This window comes from Rattus norvegicus, chromosome 19 (genome assembly GCF_021556685.1).
Source record: "Rattus norvegicus strain SHRSP/BbbUtx chromosome 19, alternate assembly SHRSP_T2T, whole genome shotgun sequence".
Classification (NCBI taxonomy): Eukaryota; Metazoa; Chordata; class Mammalia; order Rodentia; family Muridae; genus Rattus; species Rattus norvegicus.
Genome location: NC_141552.1, coordinates 40,147,371 through 40,168,979, shown reverse-complemented (window position 1 = coordinate 40,168,979; position 21,609 = coordinate 40,147,371). Strand labels below are relative to the sequence as shown.

At 44.6% G+C, this 21,609-nt stretch overlaps 1 protein-coding gene across 2 annotated transcripts in view; it reads left to right on the top strand.

Moving 5' to 3' along the window:
* Positions 1–20,540, top strand: part of Rnf150 (ring finger protein 150) — a 223,702-nt gene extending 203,162 nt beyond the window's left edge. Inside the window, exon 7 of one of the 2 annotated variants that reach the window (XM_087594971.1) lies at positions 17,860–20,540. In XM_087594971.1, coding sequence (XP_087451097.1) covers positions 17,860–17,978 — 119 coding nt within the window. In that variant the 3' untranslated portion in view covers positions 17,979–20,540. 2 annotated transcript variants of the gene reach the window in all.
* The last annotated feature ends 1,069 nt before the right edge of the window (positions 20,541–21,609 follow it).

Genomic DNA, 21,609 nt, shown 5'->3' with positions numbered 1-21,609 from the left:
CGAAGGAAGCCAGTGTCCTGCTGCCTCTGACCCTGAGTCATAGGGACCAGAAACAGCCTTCCTAGTCCTCCTGCCTTTCAACTTCCTTGGCTAAGAGAAAGTTGGTGAGTGAGGGAGTCTGAGAAATATAGTTCCCAGATTCTTAGTGCGCATATGCTAGCGTGTGCACTCACACATACATATGTGTGCACCTGCACACACCCTGTGAAATAGAAGGGACCCTAAGAAAGGCAGAAAGGGAAAAGCACCTATGCTCAATGTATGGACCATAGCTTATCATTAGTCCTATTTTTCTAAGTAAACCTAACAAAGCCATGTGCACTCATATGCTTTGAAATTTATTGATCGCTTTGAGTGGCAGTGATTCTCTTGAAAGAACTGACAGTAGCCTTTGTCCCCACACTTCCCTTACTTAGACCCTCACCACGTGTGCATAGCCAATGAACCAATCCTCTTGGTTATCAGGTAGAAGATGAAATGTTACCCTCCCAGTCGCTTCTCTAATGTTTCATTTATACCTGACCTTTAGCATGCATTCTCTTTTTTAAAAAAAAAAGATTTATTTATTTTATTGTATGTGAGTACACTGTAGCTGTCATCAGACACACCAGAAGAGAGCATCAGATCTCATTACAGATGGTTGTGAGCCACCATGTAGTTGCAGGGAATTGAACTCAGGTCCTCCAGAAGAGCGGTCACTGCTCTTAACCACTGAGCCATCTCTCCAGCCCCACATGCATTCTCTTGTGTTGAATGTGTATATCTATATGTGTGTGCATGTATATATTGTTACATTATATATTACTGTATTATTTATTATATATAAACATATATAAAGAGATAGATTGATAGATGGATGATAGATAGATAGATAGATAGATAGATAGATAGATAGATAGATCTTCTACTGGGTCAAACTTAACTTAATGACAGGGCCATCTTTATATTCCCCACACCATTCACCTAAAGTATTAAATGCCTAGTGATATCCAGCAAATGCCTGTTGGATGACTGGGCAGTTAAGTATGTTAATGGCTACACAAATGGGATTTGTAGACATTTTTATATAATTACGAAGTAAGCCCATATGATTCTACCCGTGAGTCTGGCCCCTCTGACAGCCTTAACTTCCCCATGCTCCTTTTGTTCCAATCACGTTCACATGTGCTGAGAAACGTCCATCCACCTGGCACTGGAAGCTTAGGTTGTCCCTCGGCAGTTGATAACTAGCTGGGGGGTTGTGAAGTAGCCACTGACAACAGGAATGTTCACAAGATTTCCCTCTGTGCCCTGTCAAAGTCTAATGAGAACCGAAGAAGCTAAAGTTATACCTGTCCTCCAGTCACGTGGTAAAGACACCAGGCTTGCGTTGCCAAAAGGAGGAACTCTTTCTCCTGCTGGTCAGGGTCACAGAGAATGAAAACCAGTGAGGTAGAGATCACAGCAAGGCGTAGGCCTGCCTACATGATCTAAATTAATGTACAAGTGTCAGGGAATCCAGCCTCACTTAGTTCAGCCCAAGCAGAAACTCTGTACTAAGCCTGCCTTTCTGAACGATAGGAAAGTCTCACTCACTGGGGCTCATTTTGTGCACACTCAGGACCCTGCAACAGGAATTCAGAAGGTGAGAATTTCAGTTACGTCTGAATAAAGTTAGGAATCAATTGACCCAATGGGTGCCTTTGCACTGTAAGCCAAGAACATGTGGTTCCTGGTGGTCTCGGAGCATTGCTAGGAGAACAAGTTGACCTGATGTGTATAATCCGTGTAGAAGTTCTGCCACTTGAAATGGCACTGTCACCAACAGCAATGGGGTGGGCTCCAACTTCAGACAAGTTGGCTTCATTCATAGCATATGATTCACTCGTGGGGAAATCCAATTCCTCTTTTTAGGGCGAAGACAGTAGACAGACTTGTACGGACCCCTCGCTGCTTCCTGCAGTGCCTGATACACAAGATGATGCCAGTAAGAACAAGACGTTACTCTCTCTGCTCCCAAACCCGGGGGAGAGAGACCTCACCGCCTGATCAGGTGGGCACTCCTGAGGCTGCAGAGCGGAGGAGACCACCAACACTGCCCACCCCTGCCCACATCCCTGGCCCAAGAGGCAACTGTATAAGGCCTCTGGGTTCCCGTAGGGGAGGACCCAGGAGCGGCAGGACCCCTGTGCCTGAGACACCGCCGGAACCTGAAGGAAACAGACCGGATAAACAGTTCTCTGCACCCAAATCCCGTGGGAGGGAGAGCTAAACCTTCAGAGAGGCAGACACGCCTGGGAAACCAGAAGAGACTGCACTCTGCGCACATCCAGACGCCAGAGGAAAACACCAAACGTCATCTGGAACCCTGGTGCACGGAGGCTCCCGGAAAGAGCGGCGCAGATCTTCCCGGTTGCTGCCGCAGCGGAGAGGACTTAGGCAGTACCCCACGAGCAAACTTGAGCCTTGGAACCACAGGTAGGACCAACTTTTCCCCTGCAAGAAACCTGCCTGGTGAACTCAAGACACAGGCCCACAGGAACAGCTGAAGACCTGAAGAGAGGAAAAACTACACGCCCGAAAGCAGAACACTCTGTCCCCATAACTGGCTGAAAGAAAACAGGAAAACAGGTCTACAGCACTCCTGACACACAGGCTTATAGGACAGTCTAGCCACGGTCAGAAATAGCAGAACAAAGTAACACTAGAGATAATCTGATGGCAAGAGGCAAGCGCAGGAACCCAAGCAACAGAAACCAAGACTACATGGCATCATCGGAGCCCAATTCTCCCATCAAAATAAACATGGAATATCCAAACACACCAGAAAAGCAAGATCTAGTTTCAAAATCGTATTTGATCATGATGCTGGAGGACTTCAAGAAAGATGTGGAGAACTCCCTTAGAGAACAAGTAGAAGCCTACAGAGAGGAATTGCAAAAATGCCTGAAAGAATTCCAGGAAAACATAAATAAACAAGTAGAAACCCATAGAGAGGAGACACAAAAATCCCTGAAAGAATTCCAGGAAAACACAATCAAACAGTTGAAGGAATTAAAAATGGAAATAGAAGCAATCAAGAAAGAACACATGGAAACAACCCTGGGCATAGAAAATCAAAAGAAAAGACAAGGAGCTGTAGATACAAGCTTCACCAACAGAATACAAGAGATGGAAGAGAGAATCTCGGGAGCAGAAGATTCCATAGAAATCATTGACTCAACTGTCAAAGATAATGTAAAGCAGAAAAAGCTACTGGTCCAAAACATACAGGAAATCCAGGACTCAATGAGAAGACCAAACCTAAGGATAATAGGTATAGAAGAGAGTGAAGACTCCCAGCTCAAAGGACCAGTAAATATCTTCAACAAAATCATAGAAGAAAACTTCCGGGGCTGGGGATTTAGCTCAGTGGTAGAGCGCTTACCTAGGAAGCGCAAGGCCCTGGGTTCGGTCCCCAGCTCCGAAAAAAAAGAACCAAAAAAAAAAAAAAAAAGAAAAGAAAACTTCCCTAACCTAAAAAAAGAGATACCCATAGGCATACAAGAAGCCTACAGAACTCCAAATAGATTGGACCAGAAAAGAAACACCTCCCGTCACATAATAGTCAAAACACCAAACGCACAAAATAAAGAAAGAATATTAAAAGCAGTAAGGGAAAAAGGTCAAGTAACATATAAAGGCAGACCTATCAGAATCACACCAGACTTTTCGCCAGAAACTATGAAGGCCAGAAGATCCTGGACAGATGTCATACAGACCCTAAGAGAACACAAATGCCAGCCCAGGTTACTGTATCCTGCAAAACTCTCAATTAACATAGATGGAGAAACCAAGATATTCCATGACAAAACCAAATTTACACAATATCTTTCTACAAATCCAGCACTACAAAGGATAATAAAGGGTAAAGCCCAACATAAGGAGGCAAGCTATACCCTAGAAGAAGCAAGAAACTAATCGTCTTGGCAACAAAACAAAGAGAAGAAAAGCACACAAACATAACCTCACATCCAAATATGAATATAACAGGAAGCAATAATCACTATTCCTTAATATCTCTCAACATCAATGGCCTCAACTCCCCAATAAAAACACATAGATTAACAAACTGCATATGCAATGAGGACCCTGCATTCTGCTGCCTACAGGAAACACACCTCAGAGACAAAGACAGACACTACCTCAGAGTGAAAGGCTGGAAAACAACTTTCCAAGCAAATGGTCAGAAGAAGCAAGCTGGAGTAGCCATTCTAATATCAAATAAAATCAATTTTCAATTAAAAGTCATCAAAAAAGATAAGGAAGGACACTTCATATTCATCAAAGGAAAAATCCACCAAGATGAACTCTCAATCCTCATCTTCGGTTGGTTTATATACAAGTGTGCAATTTCTAGGCTTGAAAGTAAAATGATGCTATCTGGTGCTGGATAGAGGAGCCTTATTTTTTATTATGGCAGCTTGCTATTTTTGTAACATGGTGATTTGGTTGAACACAATAAAGTACAGTAGTAACTGATCTCCCCTTCTTCCTGGATGAGTGAGGAGATGATTAAATGTTGATGTCAGCATCCTTGAGCATATTCAGATGAGCTTCTGCTTCTGTTGAAAAGGATGCTGTGTTTGATTGTGGTCCGAAGCTTTGAAGCACTACTTGGCATCTCCTTCCTTGGAGGTCTCACTGTTTAAACATAACAGATTTGATAGCTTGTTGGTAAGGTGAGGTCCAGCTTGTCTCCACTAGGTCATCTTCATGTGAATCCGGTGGTTATACGGTTTTGTTTTAGGGATATTTCATTTTTTTAATAACGGTTTTAGCTGACATTCATGGAGAGAATGAATCCTTAGAACTGTGCCACTAGTGAAAGGAAATCCTGTCTAGAGTATGTTTCTTTACAAAGCTGTGTCACACCATCCTTTGGGCCCTCTGCTGGAAAAGTAGAATCAAGTCTCAAATAATGCCTTTTAAATTGTATCCTCTAGTATTATAGATGTAGGACAGTACTGTATCATACCTCTGTGGATGTAAAATAGCTTGTACCTGCTTTATGATACGTAGTAGTGACCGTGCTTTATCAGAGCTGTTTTTAATGATGTTGCTCAGAATGTTTTCTTTCCAGATGATGATTGAGAAGCTAATTTAAAAAAAAATGGTGCCAGGTACCACAAGAGTAACAGAACTGTGCTGTTTTCTCGGGTTTTGTTTTTTTTTACTTTTTTTTTTTTAATGGAGTGTGCTGGATGTCTCTACAGTTTTGTTCAGATGACTGCAGAACCTGGAAAAGCTGTTGCTGCTGTTGATGCATAACACACTGCTATTATTGGTCTTTTTATATAAATATAAATATATATATACAGATATATAATTTGAATTTTTTGAAACTTTAGCTGTGCTGTCAACTTTGGAAAAAAGTATCCCCGTTTACTGTGTTGAGTTGGCACTGTACAGAAATTAACAGCCATATTGGTCTAGAAATGTTGAACTTAAGTTTTTTCCATTTGTACAGGGGTAACACACTGTATTAAATATGTAAGGTCTTATCTACGTGGGTTTGATTACAAAAACTAATAAAGTATTCTCTAAATTCAAAAAAAATAAATAGCATAAATCAAAAAAAAGTGGTCAAAACAATACGAAATTAGACATTCTGTGACTTTCACTAACGGACGTATTATTGCTTATTCTATTTATGTGACGGTGATGCTGACATAGGTAAAAATAAAACCTCTACAATAAAAAAAAAAAAAAAAAAAAAAAGGAACAAGACGTTACGAGTCAGACCATGATAGCCTCTGAGAGAACTGCTCAAACGCCTGTCACACTCAAAACAAAAGCTACTTGGAGAAATCCTTAAAGTGAATTTAAGCCCAACAATGCAAAAGCACACATTTCCATATTAAAAACACTCTGCATTTAAGGTCCAGTTGACTTTCCCACTAAGATCATGGCAGAGAGGACTGGGGAGGGGCCAAGTGGGAGCTGAGTTTGGATCCCAGCACCCAGTAAAAAGCCAGGTGTGATGGGAAGTGCCTGCCACCTCAGCAATGGGCTCAGAGAGAGGTGGGCCCCAGAGGCCCCCTGACCAGCCAGTTGAAGCAGCAGTTTCTAGGTTTCCTGAGAGATAGCCCTTCTCGAAAATAAGGTGGAGGTTGATAGAGGAAGATACCCAGTGTCAACCTCTCACCTCAGTTCAAGAACGTAAGAACACACGTGTGCAAACACATACCTCAGAGAGAGAGAGAGAGAGAGAGAGAGAGACCCTGCTGCTGCCTGAAGGAGCATTCAGATTGTGAGGCATTTTGAAAGGAGGACCACCTTGTTATTCAGCTCTTTGTTACTCCTGTATAAGGCAGGGTTGATTGGAAACATGTCCTAGTTTCCAGAAGATAAGCATCACTAGCCGTGGACATAAGATGTCATTTATTCTCTGAGATCTCATTTTCCCAGTACACGAAGGAAGTAATGTACTGACGAACAGGCCCCAGCGTGTGGGCACCAAGCCGGGCTTCCAGTCACCACCACCTTGTTTTCTTTCAAAGCAGAGCAGTTCTTCCCTGGGTGATGGTTGTTATCTCCTAACAGAGGGCCTCTTACCTCAGCCAGCTTCTCTAGGCTGCTTTGCAGCAGAGTAAATACCAGTCCTCCAACAAGGCTCCCATTGTGCTTTCCAAAGAGGAACAGCTACCTAGGGCCAAGGGTGAGAGCCTGTGAACTGTCATGTCAACTTAAAGAAGGTTCCTCCAATGCAGTGTAAACTCCAGTGAGAGGGATTTTAAAGTCCCGAAGCTGAGCTGGAGAGACTGACTGCTCTTCCAGAGGTCCTGAGTTCAAGTCCCAGCAAACACGTGGTGCCTCACAACCATCTGTCATGGGCTCTGATGCCCTCTTCTGGTGTGTCTGAAGACAGCTATGTAAATACTCACATACATAAAATAAAGCAATCTAAAAATCATGGAGCTGGAAAGGTGGCTCCTGCACACAAGAGAGTCTGCTGCTCTTCCAGAAGTGTGGTTCCTGGCACCCACACCAGCCAGCAGCTCACAACGGTCAGCTCTTGGGGAAGTCTTCTGACCTCTGTAGGTGCTACACACACACACACACACACACACACACACACACACACACAATACACACACATAAACACACACACATAAACACACACACACAATATACACACACATAAACACACACACATAAACACACACATACACATAAACACACACACACATAAACACACACACATACACATAAACACACACACATAAACACACACATAAACACACATAAACACACACACATGTGCACAAACACACACACAATATATATATTTACCCAAGCACATTACACATTCATGAAATATACACTCAAGCACATGCACATACACATAAAGTAAAAAAATTTCAAAACACAGAACAACCATTTGCAGTTCTGTGTTCTCTGAGGCACCAGGGAAGCAGAGTGTCTCACTTGACTGACTCTTGTCTGTGGGTTCTTCAGGGACCTGGTGAGAGACAGCAGAAAGAAATGCCTCTATGTAAATAATCACAAATGTATGAGGATAACTTTTCATCCTCAGGCCCCCTACAATTCCACCAACCCTCGAGGTAAGCACAGTCTGGAGACAGAATGTGGGCATCAATTGCAGTCCCAGCTAGAATTGCCGAGCATCATAGGGGATTTTTTTAACCTTTAAGGATTTGGTTTTAGCGTCAAAAACAAAAAATGATATCCAGGAATGGCGGTACACATCTGTAATTTCAGATATGAGGAGATAAAGACAGGTAGCTCTCTGGGACTTCCAGGCCAGCCAGGGCTACACAGTTAGAACTTATCTGACCAAGGGGCGGGAGAACCTATGCTTCTGTCATAGGTTAATTCTGGGTACTAAGTTGTAGAACCTATTTACAGTACTCGCTGTGTTTCCTGGCATGTAATAAGTTCTCAGTAACCATTAATATTTCACTCGTCATTTAAAAAACAACAAAGCACTATAAAAGCAACTTCGATTTCATTTCCCAGGCATCCGCCATTTCTAGAGGAGACAATAAGGTAATGAAATGTAAGCCAGGGCCCTGAGTCAGAGACTGGATGCAAAGAAGTCACCGTGGGCTACTGTAACATAGTGCAGGGGACAGAAACAATTATGAACAATGTATGTGTCTTCAGTTCCTGATTCTGGAGTCTCAGAAATCTAAGACTAAGGGACCCCATCTGGCGATGGCTGTCTTGCTGTATCTTATTAACATGGCGGTGGAGTAGCCAATGGGCATGCCCAAGACACAGAGAGAAAACTGAGCCCAGCATGTCCTTTTATGAGGGACTTACTCCCCCAATTACGATACAAGTCCATTCACCAGGAGAGTCTCATGACCTAATGAACGCAAGGGTCCTGCCTCTTAAGACCATTTTAATGGCCACTGAATTTTCAACATGAGGTTTAGAACAGAAGCCCTGCTATCAATAAAAATGATGGGGGGGGTGGAAATCTTCAGATCTTTCTTCTATTTTGAGGTTGGAAGGAACTTGAGCTATCAACATACCACCATTAGTAGAAAATTACATCGAACCCACAGCAGAAGTCAGCCTGACATTTTCCATATCAAGCAAGGGATAAACCAAGTACATTAATCACTTGTGACCGTATGAAATTAAAAAGTCCCACCACTAAGAGTGTCTTGTCTGACCACAGTTATGATACTGATGTACTCAGCATCAAGTGTGATGTGTTTCTGCCAAGATCTTGGGGCACTGAGGTATCAGACCTAGTGGGATAAAAGACACCAATACTTTTTTATTTTTTATATTTTTACAACAACAGGAGCCCCCGACTTTTGCACATCAAATTTCTGTGAGGCTAGGCGTATCTTTCTCACTGAGACCAGACAAGGTAGGCCAGTTAGAAAAATGTTCTCCACAGACAGGCAACAGTTTTTGGGATAGCCTGTGCTCCAATTGTTCAAGACCCACATGAAGACCAAGCTGCCCATCTTCTACATAGGTTCAGGGAGCCCTAGGGTCAGCCCATGAATGTTCTTTGGTTTGTGGTTCAGTCTCTGAGAGCCCCAAGGGTCCAGGTTAGTTGACTCTGTTGGTCTTCATGTAGAGTTCCTATCCCCTTCAGGGCCTGCAATCCTCCCTCCTATTCTTCCATAAGCGTCCCCAAGTTCTATCCACCGATTGGCTGTGGGCGGCTGCACCTGTCTGAGTCAGCTGCTGGGTGGAGTCTCTCAGAGAGCAGCAATGCTAGACTCCGGTCTGCAAGTATAAAAAGTATCATTAATAGTGTCAAGGACTGGCCTTTGCCCGCGGAATGGGTTACATCTCAATTTTTAAAAGCTGTGCATCCAAAGAAAACATCTGGAGAAACACCAGTTTGTGTTCTTGCCTCTAGATTTTAACACTCCCAGGAGATTTTGCCAATCTGTCCCTTTCTATCATACATTGTCATAACCTCAGCACAAGCCAGTGCTTCTATAAGCCGCTCAGTGATGACATGGGCGCCACCACCACATCTCCCTGGAAGATCCCACATGCTTCTCACCCAGCAGGCTCAAAGCCAAACTCTCCATCTTCCAAACCTGTTCCCTTCCGTGCTCGCTGGCTCACCACACGGCTCAGGAACTGTGGTTCCAGACCATCCCTTTTCTGTTAACCCTTCCTGTCAAATCATTTCTCCTCTTCCCTCTATCTCATCAGCACACACCGCGGTCATTGGCTTTTCTGCCATACTCTCCTAACCAGGTTCTTTCTGCCTTTAGTTAACAGCAAAAGTGAGCACTTAAAAGAGGAAATACATCGTGTCATTCCCTGCTTAATATCCCTGCATATCTTTAGAAGATGAATATAATTCTGTGCCTTGAGAATTCAAAGTACTTTTCGTCTCTAAAGTGAACACAGCGGACACATCAGAGGCTTGTACGGACTGGGCTATATTTTGTATGAGTTTTTGTGGGCTTTTTGCAAAGGAAAGAGGCAGAGTCAATACACGCTTGTGTCGTGGATAGCTGTGTATCCTCCGTTGTTACGTTCAAGTTACAACATAAGAAATACTTAAGAATGATTTCCGGGCTGGAGAGATGGCTCAGTGGTTAAGAGCACTGACTGCTCTTCCAGAGGTCCTGAGTTCAATTCCCAGCAACCACATGGTAGCTCACAACCATCTGTAATGAGACCTGATGCCCTCTTCTGGTGTGTCTGAAGACAGCTACAGTGTACTTATATATAATAAATGAATAAATCTTAAAAAAAAAAAGAATGATTTCCGAAGTCTTCAGCTCTTTTTTTAAAGAAAAATTTAGTAAACTATGATGTTCTGTGAAACTGTGCAATGTTACACCAGGAAATCTGAACCAACTGCTTTCCACAAATGTGCCTTGTTGATTTCTGGCCCCCTTTACCTTAAGCTACTTAGGACTGTATTTAATTTCCATGGGTTTGGCCGCCTGTAACTGTAGCAGCCCCTGTGATTCTCCAGGTTTTTAAAAATCCAGTTCACACATTCCAATTTAGAAAACACTTCTGTGAGTTTGAAACCATGAAATCTGGGGTGCTTGTGGCTGCAGAGGCTGGAGTAAAACTGCCTCTGTCTCTGGGTGGGGTGAGCTCTGACCCTGGGTGGGTGAGCTCCGTCCCTTGGGAGTGAGCTCTGTTCCTGGGAGGTTGGGAGGAGCTCTGTCCCTGGGGGGTGAGCTCTGTCCCTAGGGGGTAAGTTCTGTCCCTGGAGTGTGAGCTCTGACCCTGGGGGTGAGCTCTGTTGGGGGGGAGCTCTGTCCCTTGGGAGTGAGTTCTGTCCCTGGGGGTGAGTTCTGTCCCTGGGGTGTGAGCTCTGTCCCTGGGTGGTGGGGTGAGCACTGTCCGTGGGTGGGGGAGCTCTGTCCCTTGGGAGTGAGCTCTGTTCCTGGGGGGTTGGGGGGAGCTCTGTCCCTGGGGAGTGAGCTCTGTCCCTGAGGGGGTGAGTTCTGTCCCTGGGGGGTGAGCTCTGTCCCTGGGGTGGGGGGTGAGCTCTGTCCCTAGGGGGTAAGTTCTGTTCCTGGGGAGTGAGCTCTGTCCCTGGGGGGTGGGGTGAGCACTGTCCCTGGGTAGGTGAGCTCTGTCCCTGGAGGGGGGGTGCTCTGTCCCTTGGGGGTGAGCTCTTTCCTGGGTGGATGAGCTCTGACTCTGTAGCACTGTGGTGTGTTGGCCCCTTTCTCTGTAACCCTTTTTGGCTAGAATCATAGAAAAATCATGAAATCGATCTATAAACTGTTTGGTTGATTTGCCATGGACTTAGTTGAAAAGCTAGACATGTGAGCTGAAATTAGCCAATCACCATTAAAGATAAAGACTCTGAGAGTGTGGAATGTCGCCTGTAGTTCTTGCTGCCTGAGAGGGGAATTATGAGTGAAGATCAGCCTAGGCTAAATAGAAAATTTCTGTCAAAAATGAATAAAATTTTATTTTTAAAAAGAAGGAAGGGGTTGGGGATTTAGCTCAGTGGTAGAGCGCTTGCCTAGCAAACGCAAGGCCCTGGGTTCGGTCCCCAGCTCCGAAAAAAAGAAAAAGAAAAAGAAAAAGAAAAAAAGGAAGGGGTGAAGTGGAATGGAGAGAGCTATTGGTTTTATCTCACTGTAATTGTAACAAATGCCTGAGATAAACCAACTTTAAAAAGAGAGAGGCTTATTTTGGCTCCTAACTTGGAGGGTTTGGTGGCCATGACTGCTTAGCCCCATTGCTCTGAACCTGTAGCAGCAAGGTGGGGAAGACTAGGGGTAATAAAGTAATAGAGGAGGCCTGAACAAAGGGAAGGAGCTGGAGAAGCTAAGGACTCAAAGTCCCTTCCAAGGGCACACTCTGTAGGCCTAACAACCCCCACTCGCCCTCCTCTCAAAGGTTTCAACCACCTTCCAGCAAAACCACAGTGAGAATCGAGCCTCTAACACCTGAGCCTTTGGGAGATACTCAAGGTCAAAATGGAGGGAGGGAGGAAGGGGAGGAGGGAGGGAGGGAGGGAAAGAAGAGGGAGGGAGGGAGGGAGGGAGGGAGGGAGGGAGGGAGGGAGGGAGGGAGGGGAGTGGGTAACAGTTCCCTGTGTAGTTCCTCTTTTGTTGCTATTATGTGGGTGGTTTTGGATACAGAGTAGCTCAGGCTGGCCTCAGATTCTAGACCTTGCTTTGCAGACCCCCAAATCCTGAAATGATAAGGGTGTGCCATCACTGTCATCTTCTGAATTTTCATCTCTGAGACTAAGAAGTCTTCAGCTAGGGATTTAGCTCAGTGATAGAGTGCTTCCCTAGCAAGCGCAAGGCCCTGGGTTCGGTCCCCAGCTCCGGAAAAAAAAAAAAAAAGAAGTCTTCAGCTTTTGAAGAAGTCTTTCAGCTGACCTTAAAGAACAGATTTCCCCATTGATGGACATTTCCTAGATACACAATAAGTATTTATATTGTGGAAATAAAAGTGATTAGAAAGGTTAAGAATATATTTAACAGTTTTGACTTGTTTCCTTCTCATTAGTAATTCCATTACTAATTACTCATTGAGAATCCACAGTGTATAAAGTACAGGGCTAGATTGTATACGGATTGACTCTATATAGACAGCCAAAGTTCTTATTTAATGGTCAATTAAACATCAGTCCCGGAGGATGAAGGTGACTTACAGAAATTAACACAAATAATTGGTAATAGACTAGAATATTGTCTAAAGGAAGCAAGACTTCCAATTCTCATAGAAACATAGACAGACAGACAGACAATTTTGAGGTAGGGTCTCTTATAACCCAGGCTCGCCTCAAGCTCACCATGTAGCCAATGAAAACCTTGAAGTTCTGATTCTCTTGTTGCCACAGCTCAGCTGCTGAGATCGCAGGCTGGTACAAACACACCAGATATTATGATTTTAGATATATATGTCTCATTGTCGCTGTAAAGTATTTAATGAAAGCACTGGGTAGGAGGGATGGAAGAAACATAATGAAGCCATTTCCAATCTCTCCTAAAACCATAACAAAGACTTTTTAAATTAAATACAGAATCTGACATGTATGGAGTAAAGGAGGGAGGAGACAGAAGCAAAGTCTGAGCCAATGGGCAGGGAGAGCAAGCACTGGGTGACCTGGGAGACCAGAAACAGCTGTGCCTGAGGTGGTCTCCCCACGGCAGGGACAGGATGGACAAAAGCACCCTGACACAGTAGTGGCAGAGGCATGGGGCTCACCCAGCAGGAGACACTAACTGCTGAGACAACTGGGGTGGAGCACCTCCCCCCAGAGGAAGGCTCATCCCAGTTTGCACCTGCCCTCCCCTGTCTCCCCCTCCTCCCCTCAGGAATGCAGGTCCGATGGTTCTAGAGCAGAGGAATTAAGTGTGGAAGGAGATATATGTAGATGGAGAGAGAGCTTGTCAGGGAGTCTGTTGTGAGGCAAATACTCAACTTCATTTCATTTCATGTTGAATGGATAGCTTGATAAAGAATTCAGGGAACACCACTGTCCTCAAATACTAAATACTTGTATCTCCCATGGTGCCTTGGGAGTTGTGAGCCAGCATCTGAAACCTGTCAGAGCTCGGTCTTCCATGGGATGACTCGTGTGAGGCTGATTCTTCAGGACACAACTCTGTTCGCTCTCCTTGTCTTTTTGAAGGCGTCTTGGAAATTCACTGCTCTTTATTAAATACATATATTTTCCTTAACTGTCTTCAGCATGGCAAGTAACATCAGCAACAGCCAGAGCAAAAGTATTATAACTGTCATCAGTCTTCATTTCAGAGACATCTTTATTGGACTTTTAATTGCATGGTTCCTCAGCAGAGTGATAGAAAGCCTAAGACTTTCTGGATCACAGCTGCCTTTAGGCAGATCGTGAGCCTCCCCCGGCCTACTCCCTAGTTTGTTTGTGCATTCCAGTCATATTTGAATATTGTCTGATGTCTGCGTGCTCACCACAGCCCCCATCACGTGCAGCCATGTGTGTACACTGTGACTACTACTTAAAAGATCATTCTATGTTACGCATCTGCCTAAAGAACGCATTACCCTTAGAAGTCAGTTTTGACATAGCACCCTAAGGCACACGCCCTCTTTGACCCGGCGTATGGCTCCATAGCCTCCTCTCCTGCTCCTCCGTACCTCAGCCATCTTCCCACGGAGCCAATATTCTGCTTATGTCTGCATGCTGGACAGTAAGCTCAGAATTGTCTCGTTCTCACACGCATAGCAGCTAGCTCAATTGTTAGCTCGTAGCAGAGACTCGATACATCTTGAAAGAATTCAAGAGTTGTACTCGTTCTAGAGTATTTGGAAATAGATTCAGAAAAAGAGAAAAGGGGGGGGGGGGAAGCTGCACGCAGCTATAATCCAGCACTTAGGAAGCAGAGGCAGGTGAATCTATTGAGTGTGAGGCCAGTCTGGTCTGCAGAGTGAGTTCCAGGACAGCCAGGGCTACACAGAGAAACCCTGCTTCGAAACACAAACAAACAAAAATTATATCTTAAAAGGAACATCAATATAAATATTAATATAAAGCCTAAATCTCAGTCAATTTAAGCTACAGAGACCTTGTCTGGAAGGAAAGAAGGAAGGAAGGAAAGAAGGAAGAAAGGGAGGGAAAAAGAAAGTCCCCAAAGCATATATGCCATTTCCTCTTCCTCTCCTCTTCCTCCTCTCCTCTTACTCCTCTTCCTCCTCCTTCTCCTCCTCCTTCTCCTCCTCCTTCTCCTCCTCTTCCTCCTCCTTCTCCTCTTACTCCTCCTTCTCCTCTTCCTCCTCCTCCACTTCCTCCTCCTCTTCCTCCTCCTTTTCCTCCTCTTCCTCCTCTTCCTCCTCCTCCTCCTTCTTATGTTAACCTTTTTAGTTCCTTGCTTCCAATTATAACAACATTCTCACATCAGCCTTGCAGCAGGCAAGCTTTGAGTGCTTCTGAACTCATTTCTGATATATCGTTATGCTGAAAATGCCATTAAGTGTCTATTTATGTAACTCTGAACTCTTGGGAAACTTCACTTAGGTGGGTATAAGAACATAGTCCTTTGAAAGTAACGTTGTTTTTGAGCTATTTTCTGTTACTGCACTGTGTTACTTACCAAGTTATGATACCACAAGTAATGTTAAGTGAATATTTTTGCACTACTAATCCTTCCTCCTTAGAGCATTCTGAAAATAAAATTATTAGGTGAAAATTTTATAACTCTAATGGAAGAACGAAGTAGAGTAATGGTCTCTGGAGACTGGGAAGGGTAGTGGGAGAGGAGATGGAAAGAATTTTAACAAGGGCTCCATAGTCACAGTGGAGAAATTAGTTCTGGGTTTCTTAAAATAGACGGGGGTAAGTGTTGGTTAAAACAATAGGTGATGGGGCTGGGGATTTAGCTCAGTGGTAGAGCGCTTACCTAGGAAGCGCAAGGCCCTGGGTTCGGTCCCCAGCTCCGAAAAAAAGAACCAAAGAAAAAAAAATAGGTGAAATACTACAGAATGAGTAAAGAAATAAAAATCTCTGGATATAAAAAGGATAATGTTTGAAGACATGGGAACATTTATTACCTCTGGTTATTATACACTACATACATGTATTAGATTACTGTCATGTGCCATAGCCAAAATGTACAAATAGCATGTCTCAAATTAAAAAGAATTTACATTTTTAAAAGGTTAAAAAAGATTTACATTTCTGTTTGCAGTGCTTCAACAAGCTCATCTCAACATACTTTTAACTGCAACATTACCCTTTGTAAAGAGTAACAATTACATTTGCAAAAAAAAAAAAGGAAGTTACATTTACAAAAAAGGAACGCTCCCATTTTACTTCTACTTATAATGGATCTGCATTAAATCCTTCTGTGCCTGCCTTCCATCACGTGATCCTTCTTAATGACTTAAAGGCTTTCGCTGTGGCAGGAACACAGTCCTGAGTCTCAGGAGCAATCATGGGAATCTGGGTTTCATCCTCAGCCGTGTCCGCCTAGAAGCCATGTGCAGTGGGACAGACTTAGAACCTTAGCATACGGGAGGGGTGCAGAGGACAGAGACAGGACTCCTGGAGCCTGCTGTCCAGCCACTCTTCCCTAATCAACAAGCTCCAGAGATCTTGTCTCAGATAAACTGATGCTGACCTCCTGCCTCCACATGTATGCACACAGTGTGTGTGTGTGTGTGTGTGTGTGTGTGTGTGTGTGTGTGTGTGTGTGTGTGTGTGTGTGTGTGTTCTCTGTGTGGTGTTTGAAAATTCCCCCATCTAATATATACCGTCAGCATTAATTTATAATTTTAGCATTTTCTAACATTTAAGCTCAGTTCCATGAGTTACTCGATTACTTTTCTTGCCCTCTTAGACACACATTTTACAACTGAGAAATACACTTTGTCATTGTCCCTTTTTGCTGTTTCCTTGATAAAATGTAATGACAAAAGCAGCTGCGGGGAGAACTGTTTCTTTCAGCTCGGCAGTCCTGGTTATAGTCGGTCATTGCGGGGAAATCATGGTAGCCGGAACAGGAAGCAGCTGTGCGCATCCACTGTCAAGAGTAAAGTGGAACTCACGTTTGTATGTGTCCCACTTCCCCCACTCCTGCACGGTCCAGGATTCCCGGCTGGAGAACAGTTTTCCCCACAGGGAACAAATCTTCCCACCTCTACTGACAATTAGCTCATGGAGATAATCTCCCAAAGACACGGCCACAGGCCAAGATGATCCAGACACACCCTCACCAAGACTCTTCCCTGGAGGTTGCTGGTTGTGTCGAGTAGACAACTAAAACTCAGAACCACAACTAAGACACTATGTTGCCTTACTCTATTTGTTTTTGCTCATTACTGGTTTGGTTGTGGAATTGTATTTGTTATTTTTCTCCTTGCTGCGATCAAATATCTGACAAAGCAAGGTCAACGAAGGAAGGGTTTACCCTGAGGTACAGCCACCATGGCAAGAGCGCTATGGCAGAAGGAGTTTGAGGCAACTGATCACCTTGGGTCTGAAGTTAGGAAGCAGAGAGAGATAAATGTGGGTGCTTAGGTAACATTCACCCCTTCATTCGGTCCAAGACCCCGCCCGTGGAAAGGTTGTCACCAACATTTACTATGTCTCTTCTTACCTCTGTAACGAAGCCCAGATGCTCCCACCCAGACAGGTGCAGAGGTTTGTCTCTTAAGTGATTCTGGATCCTATTGAGCAGGCGGTCAGCATTAGCATCTCCGGACTGTTGGGTTATGGCTGTGTTGGTTTTCCTCTTCTGAGATATGGCCTCACCATGCAGCTCAGGCTGACCTCAGGCTCAGTCTTCCCGCTTCCACCTCCACGGTGCTGACTTTGCAAGCATTCACCACCGTAGCCAGCCTCTATGAGTTTCCTACCGTGGTGGCTCACACTTAACTTTCTGACCCACTTAGAATTTATCTGGGGGATCTATTTTGAGGTGAGATTTGAATCAGAGTTTTTACAAAACAGCCATTTTTTCCCCCTCAGACTTAAGGAAATGATAATAGCTGGGATGGGGAGGGGCTCAGTGTTTGTTTTTTTTTGTTTTTTTCTTTTCTATTTTTCGGAGCTGGGGACCGAACCCAGGGCCTTGCGCTTGCTAGGCAAGCGCTCTACCACTGAGCTAAATCCCCAACCCCGGGGCTCAGTGTTTTAACCTGCATACTGCTCTTCCAGAGGACACGAGTTCAGTGCCCAGCATCCGAATTGGGCAGCTCACAACTGCTCATCACTCCAGTGCCTCCTCCACAGGCACCTGCACTCGTGTGCACAGACACACATGCACACTCACACAGCAATCTACATCACTTGCTTAATTTAAAAGAACAAAAACTAGATCAAACAGAAACACTGCTAGGAACAATAATTCTAAAAGGGAAGCATCCAAAGACGTAACTAGATGTTGACCGTAAACTTTGCTTTGTCCCCCTCAGGTGACCAAGAGCCAGCAGTGAGCAGTGATTCTGACATCTCGTTAATTATGGCCCTGGAAGTGGGGCTGTCTGATGTAGAACTTTCCACCGACCAAGACTGCGAGGAGGTGAAATCTTGAGAAGGTAGAAATGGACAAAAAGAAGACATAGGAACCAGGGGGACAGGAAGGAAGCATGCTCCGAGAATTGAACTGGATACACGGCCTTCGGGTCACCATGGCAACCCCTTCAGGTCACCATGGAAACCTTGAACTCTGTTCAGGGGCAGTACGAAAGCAATATCCAAAGTCTCCAGAGTCAGGACTCGGGTTCCCATCTCTGCGACAGCCTGTGGCCTTGATGTGGGAGTTGAAAGCTGGATCCCTTGGTGTCTGTGCACACACGGCAAACCGGAAGGAGACCTTCACAGCTTCTTCACTTGATTTCAGCCTCTCCCGTCTTCTTGCTCTTGTTTGGGAAAGACGGTTTCGGTCCCTCAGCAATTTCTTTTTAAAGTTGATGTGTAGTTTCCAAATCAATCCCTCTGTTTTCCCTTTGATTCACCCCAGCCCGTGTACAGAGGTCAGTTTAGAAATTCTGGTTGCTGCTCTGATGATTGGTTTGTACCGTGTCTCTGAGATTCATAGTCATGAGCGATCAGTGTCACACGTGTATGGCTTTGAGGATTGCCTCAGCACCCTGAAATGGTGGGAGGCCAGATCTTATCCAGGGTCTAACCCCCTCCTCTGAGTGGGCCTTGGCAAGCCCAGCCGCCCGACGGCAGCAGTAAGTTCTGGATCTACTAGTCGGTTGTTATTTCAGCTCTGTTGCGTAGGCTTCTACTTGCCGTGCCCTGTCAGGGCCACCTTGACAGGACAGAACTGTCAGGGGGTGTGTGAGTCCTCTGACTTCAGGGTCTTAGTCAAAAACTCAGAAGTGCCCACAGGACACCATGAAAAAGTTCAGAGTATATGGAACTATAAGCCTAGTTTAAAAGAAAAAAATGATACCCCGTATTCCCAGGGTAGGGAAGATTCCTGACTCCCCGATTTCCCCCAAGGCCTGAGCAGTTTATCATCTTCATAGGTGAATTCTGTAGGTGTGAGATATAGAAAAGACGCGATCAGTTTTCTAGGGCACTGTCATCCAGGCGTAAGCTTGCTTCAGGGACTGTCCTGTTGACCCTCACCAGCCTACACGGAAATATCTAAACAAGTCCTCGGCGGTTTGCATCTGGGGTCTTCCTGAGAGCATCCGGGCATCGAGAGGAGAATGAGGCACGATCTGATAAAGTCTGAATGCCACTGTGCATCATGGGAAATTGCTAAATCGAGTTTCTTCTGATGGTGAGAATCAAATAATATTAAAAGAGAAAAATATAACAAATGACTATGAAAACCCACTGTACTATAAAGTGGTTTATGATTTTATCCTCTTCTTGTCTGAAACAGTAACAAGAGTGTGCTGTGTCTCAAGTGGACAATATTGGGATACGTGAAGCAATTCCAGAGGCAGAGGTGGCCACCTGTGTCCCTCTGAAGAATCAGGAGGATCTCTTCCCCCCTCCCCCTCCCCCTCCTACTCCCCTCCCCCTCCCCCTCCTAGCAGTTGGTAGCAGTTAGCAAGGTCAAACAGAGCAGGAATTAACCAGGAAAGCAAGCTCTTCCCGCTGAGTTGTATTTATGTATTTGATTTGGGCTTTTCCACCTCATTACACTGATATCATTCAAACAGCGCTTGGTTGGGCTGTAAATCCTTGCTACACACTGGAATTTTGAGTCCAGGACAATGGAATTTTCCACTGCTCTTTTTCCTTCCTTCCTTCCTTCCTTCCTCCCTTCCTTCCTTCCTTTCTACTTTTAATGTGTTCCTATTTGATGATACCTGAGTCGACAGCAAGGCAAGGAAAATGATAACAACCTTCAGAAAAACCACCTCTGTCTAAGGTCTAGCACATCCCATAATTAATGCCAGCCTCTAAGGACTGAGATGCTCAATAGTGAGGGAGCAGGTGAGTGCTAAACCAGATTATGTCAAATGAAGTTTCAAAGATGAGTCTCACATTCGCCTCTGTCTGGGATCACACGTTTGCACTTCTCCAGGGGAATCTGTGTTGAGAAAACAACACAACAAATTTTAATATTTAGCTAATGACATTAGGGTAATTCAACACCAAGAGAAATACAAAATTACACTGCATGACCACAGAGGAAAAGATATGGTGGGTGGTGTTTTCTGGCCAGTGGTCAGGTAAACTGCTCATTACGCAAGCAAGCCCTTGACCAGGTACCCTACAGGATGCTAAGTGAATGGTGAAGGGCCCAAGAGGTCCATCCTTGGCCTGCAAATCTGACTCTAGGAGACCCTGTGGCAAGCTCTCTGAGCCTTGACAGTCTGCTCACCAAAGAGTTTTGAAAGGCTTCCCTTGTGACCTTCATGGCAAAAGAAAGATTAATGAGAAAGTTCTCCTCTTAGCATAAACTGGAAAAGCTCTTGTCTTCCACAATGAGGAGGCCCTGACCTGAGGACCCAGTGAGTCACACGTGACCGTGAGCCCAGGAATGCACACTGAATATGCATTTACAGGCATGCATTTTTCTGGAGCAAGTGCTGTACCAACTCTGCCCAACAGAAATACAGCCCAAGTCACATACAAAAAAAAAAAAAAAAAAATTGCCAGGGTTGGGGATTTAGCTCAGTGGTAGAGCGCTTGCCTAACAAGCGCAAGACCCTGGGTTCGGTCCTCAGCTCCAGAAAAAAAAAAAAAATCCCATTACCCACATTTTAAGAAGCAAAAAAGAAACAGGTGAAAATAATTTGATAGTAGTTTATTTAACCTAATATTATGGTTTTGATATGCAAATGATATAGAAAGTATTAGGGAAATATTTTCCTCTATTTTTTGTTACCTATTCTAAATCCACTGTGTCTTTCACACATCTCAATTTCTACGAGCCACAGTTCAAGCTTTCCGTAGCCACATGTGCCTAGTGGCCACCGGCTAGAAGGGCACAGCCCAAGAGATGTTCCAGAATCCTTACAGGTGTTCCTGACCCTGGCAGAAGAAAAGGGAAAAGATTACGTCAGTTTTTCCCCCAAAAGAAAACCAGACTTGGGCTGGGGATTTAGTTCAGTGGTAGAGCGCTTACCTAGGAAGTGCAAGGCCCTGAGTTCGGTCCCCAGCTCCGAAAAAAAGAACCAAAAAAAAAAAAAAAAAAAAGAAAGAAAGAAAGAAAACCAGACTTTAGGCAAGTTAGCCAGGGACAGTCTTGTTTCATTGTCAAATAGCCTATTGATAATTTCATTATCAATAGTTCAAATAGCCTTTACTAACTTCCTAAACACAGTGTCCACTGTCGTCAGCAACTGTTGCTTCTCTGACCAGTTGCTTGTTAAAACAACAACAACAACAAGACAACCAAGCATGTTGTTTGGTGCTGAAATAAAATTACACCCCTCACTTCTGTGACAAACCCAGAGACTCATGTGTGACACAAAGAGAATTTACCTCAACCCCCAGTTCCTCCTCCTTGTGGCTGCCCAGCTCTAGTGCAGTAGAGCTCAGAGACAGGAAAAGCACAGGGAAACGCAGGTCAAGCCACATGCATGACCTGTGAGGCTTGCACCCACGCAGCCGCTATCTAGTGAGTGGTCAACAGCTTTCTGATCAGCTTTGCCCAAGGCTGAGAGGAAAAGAACCCTGGAACTCCCCCAAAGACACCTTCAGAATGGCTTCCTCCTGTGTGGTTAGTCAGTCCAAAGAGCCCAGCG